At 42.3% G+C, this 7,556-nt stretch overlaps 1 protein-coding gene across 5 annotated transcripts in view; it reads right to left on the bottom strand.

Moving 5' to 3' along the window:
• Gria1 (glutamate receptor, ionotropic, AMPA 1) overlaps positions 1 to 7,556 on the bottom strand; it is a 344,743-nt gene that overhangs the window by 126,121 nt on the left and 211,066 nt on the right. For all 5 annotated transcript variants that reach the window (XM_013034904.1, XM_013034908.1, XM_013034907.1 and 2 more), the window contains one exon: positions 1,746 to 1,850. In XM_013034904.1, coding sequence (XP_012890358.1) covers positions 1,746 to 1,850 — 105 coding nt within the window. The remainder of the gene's footprint in view (positions 1 to 1,745; positions 1,851 to 7,556) is intronic.

The following is a 7,556-nucleotide window of genomic DNA, read 5'->3' as shown; positions in this document are numbered from 1 at the left end:
GCCACTTCTGGCTTTTTTCTTTTTGCTTATGTGGTGCTGAGGAATCAAACCCAGGGCCTCAGGCATGCAAGGCAAGCACTCTATCACTGAGCCACCTTCCCAGCCCAGCTTTTAAATTCTTATTGATGTAAAATTAAGTTTAAATAGTCACTCATGGCTCGGGGCAAGTGTAGATTTCACAGCACAGGCACAAGAGAGCCTTGTGTTTGAAATACAGTGTCCACTATCAATGTGTCAGCACTTCAGCCAATCATAGAAGCTCTAATTCTTTTAATGACCCTATGTGGCCAGAATCGCCATTTACGTGGTGACAAAACTATGTCACAAAGAACCTAGATAAGCTGCGCACCGGTGACTCATTCCTGTTATCCTAGCTACTCATCTGAGGATAGAGGTTTAAAGCCAGCCCTGGCAGAAAAGTCTGTGAGACTCTTATCTCCAATTAACCACCAGAAATCTGGAAGTGGCACTGTGGCTCAAGTGGTAGAGTACTTGCTTTGAGCTGAAGAGCTCAGGGACAGGGCCCAGGCCCAGAATTCAATCCTCATGACCAACAAAAAAGAAAAGAAAAAAAGAACTGGGTAATAATGTGTTCAGACTAGTGAGTAGAGAAGCCAAGTTTCCATTCCAGGCTCCCGGAACTATTCCCACCTATCATCCCCGACTAGCTCTACATCCCTATGCTACTGCAAGGAGACAGATCTGTGTCCAAGACCCCACATGGGGAAATCAAGGCCGCCATGAAACATAAGAAGGCCAGGAAAAGCTTCCCTTGGAGAATGACTTTTGTTGAATGCTAAAACTTGAGGCCACAAAAATAAGAGCCTTTGTTGTTGTTGATTTTGTTGTCTTTTCCTTTTGTCTTGTTAGTTTCTTTGTCTTTGGGAGTAACCAAGAGAGGCACAGAAAAGGTGGGACAAAGGGTGAACAAACACAGCAGTGGTCCTCACTAGACACTCTGTGGAAAATGAACTACACACCTTGTAGGTGGGGATGGGAGAGAAAAACTGGGAGAGAGTGACGGAAGGGGTGAAATGGCTTCAGAAGGAATGTGCTCATGACCTGACTCATGTCACTGGAATCCCTTTCTACATCACCTTTACAATATTAATAAGAGATAGTCTATTTTATTTATTTATCTATTTATTTTTGCCAGTCCTGGGCCTTGAACTCAGGGCCTGGGCATTATCCTTTTTGCTCAAGGGTAGCACAAGCTTCTGAATATTATCCTATGGACTTGAAAATTATGTGAAAGTTTTAGTATATAGGCATATTCCATATCAAATGTAATTAATTTTGTGCAAGTCCTGGGGCTTGAACTCAGGACCTGGGCTCCAGTCCCTGAGCTTTTTCATTCAAGGCTAGCACTCTACCACTTAAGCCACAGCGCCATGTCTGTCTTCTTTGGTGGTCATCAGAGATAAGAGTTTCAAGGACTTTGCTTTACCAGGCTGGCTCTGAGCTGTGATCTTCAGCTCTCAGCTTTCGATGTATATTCCTGACCTATGGGTTTTACCAGCACTCTGAGTAAAAATGGGGTGGGGAGAGGGATTCTCTTTTCTATTTTGCAGAAGGGACATGAATTCCTAGTTACCTCATAAGAAGAGTCTCTTCTAGAACCCATAATGCCTGAGTCTCTTTCAATGATAGGGTCCAAGAAGGTGGGTTCACAGGGCCCTCATTTGAACCCAGGGCATGTCCTCAGTCCTCTCTTCTCTACACAGGGAAGCAAAGAGGGTACTTGCCTTTCGAATACCGTCATGTTTCATTTCAATCACGTGGAGGGTGTAGTTGGTCCGGCGTCCTTTCTCATTAAACTGCACATTTCCCGTCAAACCTTCAAACCGCACCTACAAAACAGAAGCCGGAATGGTAAACCATGGAATCAGAAGTGGTGCTTCCTATTTTGTTTGTTTTCTGCTAAACCTAAGACTATGACCTGGATCATGATGTTGGAGTAGCCCAAGTGCTCACCCTTCCTATTCTCCCATCCTTATAATACCTTGGGTTTACACTTGAGAATGGTCCCTTCATTCTTTTGTAAGGTGAGTGATGGAATAAAATCCCTGGAAATCTAAAAGGACGGAGTTGTACTTCAGTTTCTCCATTCATAGCCATGTGACTCGCAGGGGGTCATTTTTTTAAGCTTCCGGTTTTCAAAGTTCCTTCTCTGCCTATTTCAAATGATCCAGAGAAGGTGAAGGTGTGCTTTAGAATCTGGGAGCCCTAGAGGAAGAGTCATGTTCCAACCAGAACGTGTAGAGAATATCCTTGTTAGAGGCCTCGGTCATGTGAAAATATAACAAAGAGTAGAGTCCTGAAATCTACCCCATGGAACTCCTTTACTCTGATGTGTCAGATCAAACTTTTAATAGACACAGAGCTTCAAGTCTGAATGAAAGATAAACATGTATCTACAAATGAAAAATGAAGCTAGGAAAGTTGATGGGATGGTGGGTGGGGTTGGAGAGATGGGAGAGAATGAAGAAAGGGGTGACATTGATGATGATGGATTGTATTCATACACTGACATGTGGCATTGAAACCCCTTTGTATGACAATTTAAAGATGAATAAGACAAATAAATAAAAAGAAACAACAGGAACCAGTATACAAGGACACATGCACCTCCATGTTCATTGCAGCACTGTTCACAACAGCCAAGATATGGAAACAACCCAGATGCCCACTACAGATGAAGGGATCCAAAAATTGTGGTACCTATATACAATGGAATATTATGCAGCCATTAGAAAGGACAAAATAATGGCATTAGCAGGGCAATGGATGGATTAGAGAAAATCTTGTTGAGTGAGGTAAGCCAAGAGCAAAGAGACACATGGTCTCCCTGATAAGTGGAATTTAAATCCAAAACGTAAGGAGATACGACAAAGTAAACAAGACTCGAGAAACAAAGGACCTCCACTTATCTGGTTGTATCATTACTAAATGACCCCATTCTGCTGAATACATATGTGGTATATATGTGCACATCAGAGGGAAACTAGGAGGAGGACACAGAAACAGAGGGAAACTGGGGAAAACATACAACAGTGGGACCCATCAGCTGCACTGATCATTGATCAAAATGAACTAAGCAACTCAATGGCAGTAATGGGAGGGAGGGAATGAGCGGGAAAGAGTGAACAGCTGATACTACGCAAAAGGAAAGAAATGTACATATCACTTGATGTGGAAGAAATAACTTTATTGTCAAAGCTCATAGAATTCATAACCTTTATAGACCAGGATAAAGAAAATTTGCCCCCTCAAGGTTAGAGTGTGTTTGTGACTTTAAGTATCACTTTCTCACAATACTGTGAAATGTATATAATCACTTAATTGCAATAAAAAGTTGCTCTAAAAAAACAAACAGTAAAGAAAAAAAAAGATCAAGAGGTTTTTATATCCAGGAGGTTTAGGGCTAATCTTATTGATTGTAGGTAACCAGTTCATCTCATCCAATTCCACCCACCAATTGAAGACTACTTGTATATCAAACACATAGATACAAGAGTCAAAAAACCTTATGCTGACCGTGTGTGGTTCCCATATTCCTCTTGTCCCAGGAGTGTAAGACAAGTTTCTGTTACCAATACAGATTCTGCCCTGTGACATAGCAGTGTTTATTTTTTCCTTACCTACAAATAGCTTAAAAGGAAGCCTTACAGAATTTCATCTTTTTTTTTTAGATAGTAGTCAGTCTTTTACCTTTGGGAAATTCAAGAATTGATTTGTGTGTGCGTGTGCATGCATGCGTGTGTGTATGTGTGTGTGATAGAGAGAAAGAGAGAGAGAGGGAGAGAGAGAGAGACAGAGACAGAGACAGAGAGAGAATATGTATATGTGCTCACATGCATGTGTGTTCACCCTCTTATCACGTTATGGCTTGAAGTCTCAATGGGGAGACCATGCCAGGCCCCAAGGCACTGAGCAAATTATACAACAAGCATTTGCACTTTCTCAGGTGAAAGCTGAAGCCATCTCCAGCTCTGAAAAAATATCTGGGCTGTCCTTGCTTTTTTTTTTTCCAGAAGGAAAACAAAGCACAGATCCTGCTGCAAAGAATAAAGGCAAGAAGCCATTCCAGGCTATAGACAACTTCACTTTCTTTCCTTATTGGCCATCTCTTGGTCACATTTTGCTCTCCCACTGGTTCGGGGTCAATGTAGGGTTGCTATGTTGGTGGGTTTCACTTTAAGTTGACTTAAAGAAGCAGAATAGGGTAGATGTGTAGCAAGACTGGAGTGGCATTTTACCAATCTTTTTTATTTTGTGGGATTGTGGAGCTTGAACTCAAGGCCTAAGCATTGTCCCTGGGCTTTTCTGCTCAAAGGGCATGTGCTCTACCACTTGAGCCACAGCTCTACTTCAGGCTTTTTTGGTGCTTAACTGGAGATAAGAATTGCATGGACTTTCCTGTCCAGACCGGCTTTGAACCATGGATCCTCAGATCCTAGCGTCCTGAGTAGCTAGGATTACAGGTGTGAGCTGCTGGCACCAGCTTCAGAAGAATCTTCATGTGAGAGAACAACTTGCTTTTCGGCCCAGTCTCAAGTATCTGAGTAGCTGTCATCACTCTGACACATTAGAATGACAAACTGCATAATCGCTCTATGACTCAGTTTCATTAAGTATGTCATAGGACCAATTAGAGTTAATTATGTCAAATTTGCTTTAAGGATTAAATGAGATATTTTTAACATCAATCCTGGGCCCATGACGGATGTTCAAAAATGCTAGCTGTTGTCATTGTTGTTATCAACAATGATTCTTATTATGAACTACGATTATCCCAGTATTGAAGCAATTTCACAAATAATACTTCTATACACATAGGAGGCCCAGAAGGCATGCTTTTGGAGATGAAGATCTTCATTTACATGAGAGAACCTAAAAGTTGGGGAGGTGAAATGATATTAATGAAGTGGCTTCTTCACTTAAGATAGTAAGTGGCCTCTTACCCGGGAAGCCTGTGATTCTACTCTATTAGCCTGTAGATGGACTCAACAAAACTGTGCAGTCTGGTACCTGTGACACTTTATAATGCTACCCTCTGGACCAAGGCATTTCCAGGCATTCCCTGTCCATCCCCAGCTGGACAGTAGTGGGCTTGGCCCATTCTCACTGAGCTTATTTCTTGGATTGCTTCTCGAAGAATGAAGTATGAAGCACATTGTTTGGCACATGGTTGTTTATGTGTGTGTTGTTTAAATGATGATGATGATGGCTACCATTTTGCTGGGTAGAATGGGTGGTAGAAAGTAAGAAGGTCTAAAAGGAAGGTTGTGGGTTGGTCTGGTAAGGTTTCGTTTCAAAGCACAGGACACTTTTTATCAGAAAGACAAAGATTTTTGCTCACTGTTGCTTTTACAGTTACTTCTACAGTTACTGATAAAAATCCAAAGGTCCCATTGGTACGGGCTTAGTAGAAAATCAGTCAGGAATGACAGGGAGTGACAGAAGCTGATAAACAAAAATATGCAGGAAAACAAATGGAAGGAGGGGGCTAATCAAGAATAAGGAAGGAAGAAGGACAAAGGAATGAGGAAATATGGACCAGATTTGCCATCATCAGGAGATTGCAGGAGACACAAAAGGAGATTCATCAGTCAGGAAGCCATCTTCAAAGAACAGGTGCAAAGGCAGAAAACACTACAACATGGCAGATATGGGATAAACTCTGGTCTCGCCCGTAGCATATCTGTGCCACATGTTTTCTTTCTCTGCCTCATTTCTTTTCAGATAAACTTTTCTCTCATCTTTGCATATGTTCGCAACTTGTCGGAATGCTTCTCTTGCCAGATGAAAGGATTGAAGTTATTTTGCTGTTCTATTTTCTGGTAAAACCACTTGTAAAAAAAAAAATCCAGTGGCAATCAGAAGCAAACTCAGGGACTGAGTTTGAGTACTGAGTTTGAGTCCCAATCTTGGATCAAGAATAGTTGCCATTGGCAAGAAGTTTCCCTCAATTTTCCTATGGTCTTCATAAGAAACCATTTCTTGGTTGTTCATAGATCAATCAAAGAAGAGCAGAGGTTCAGTGGTTATGCTGCCCATTTCACAGACAAGATGATCAAGACTCAGAACTTTGTGCCTTGACTACAAGGAAGTTATTAGAAACTAGATAAGGGTAACAGAAGTCCTGCTTCCACAGCACCAAGGTAAATCTCAGTATTAGAAACATGCAAAAGGAGACAAACCAGAGCCCTCATTCCAGAGCAAGGAATGGTCAAGAGAATGGCTCAATCAAAAACAATTTGTGATGGAGAGTCAGGACACAGAGGAACAAGATTCTCATGGCCTTGTCCACACCTACTCATCTGAGCTCAAGGCATTCATCTCTCCTCCCTACCCCAAGATAAGTGAGGTTGAACTGATGGCACCTAGCTATTTCCACTCGGTTCCTCCTCCCCAGGAATTCATGGTATCATTCTGGCATCTATCAAACTTCCTCCATGAAAGACGGGGAATTAACTTTGGTTTGCTTGTAAATGGAATGGGATGCCAGCTTAATCTGTTGCCAGCAGGAAGCGGAGGCAAGTGTTTTAGTTCCTGCCTGGTATCAGAGGAGTGCATATGAATTTATCTATTATGTGAGGTATGTCAGAAAAATTATTCAATGATACTTGTGAAAGCACAATTAAGATTTTTGTTCTTCTTTATTCTGGGCACTTGTGGAACATACAGGAATCATTGCAATGGGACTTTTTTTTTGGGGGGGGGTCATGGGCCTTGTTGCTGTTTCTGAGCTCCTTCAGCAAGGCAAGAACTCTACCACCTGAGCCACAATGCCACTTCCAGATTTCTGGTGGTTGATTGGAGATAAGAGTCTCACGGAATTTCCTGCCTGGGATGACGATGAACTGTGATCCTCAGACCTCAGCCTCCTAAGTGGTAAGGATTACAGGCATGAGCCACTGGCAGACTGTCACAAGGGACTTTGAAGAGATGGAGAATACATATCCTCAAATACAACAGGGATGATTGGGAATTCCAAGTCAACAAATATCTGAGATGTGGCAGCTCATGCTTGCAATTCTAGCTACTCAAGAGGCTGAGATTTGAAGACTGAGATTCAAAGCCAGCCCAGGGCAGAAAAGACTATGAGACTCTTGTTTCTATATTATCAACAAAAAAAGGACACAAGTCGAGAGATGACTCAGGTGGTTGAGCACCAGCTTTGAACAGAAATAAGTCAAGGGAGGATGTAAGGTTCTGAGATCAGGCTCCATTATCAGCAGGTGTATACACACACACACACACACACACACACACACACACACAGCCAAGGAATAGGATGTTGAAAGGGGCAGGAAATGGATGGAGAATTGCCAACGGAAAACCTCAGGAGAAAGGGGGGAATTGGGGCTAAGCCAGTCTAGAAGGATTCTTGTTGAAGACAATAAAGATTATCAGACAGGGCTAGGAAGGTGGTTCAGTGGTAGAGTGCTTCCCTCTCATGCATGAGGCCCTGGGTTCAATTCCTCAGCACCACATAAGCAGAAAAAGCCAGAAGTGGCGCTGTGGCTCAAGTGGTAGAATGCTAGCCTTGA

The sequence above is a fragment of the Dipodomys ordii genome, unplaced genomic scaffold, assembly GCF_000151885.1.
Source record: "Dipodomys ordii isolate 6190 unplaced genomic scaffold, Dord_2.0 Scaffold200, whole genome shotgun sequence".
Lineage (NCBI taxonomy): Eukaryota > Metazoa > Chordata > Mammalia > Rodentia > Heteromyidae > Dipodomys > Dipodomys ordii.
Note: the sequence above shows the minus strand (reverse complement) of the source record. Positions and strands in the feature narration are given on the sequence as shown.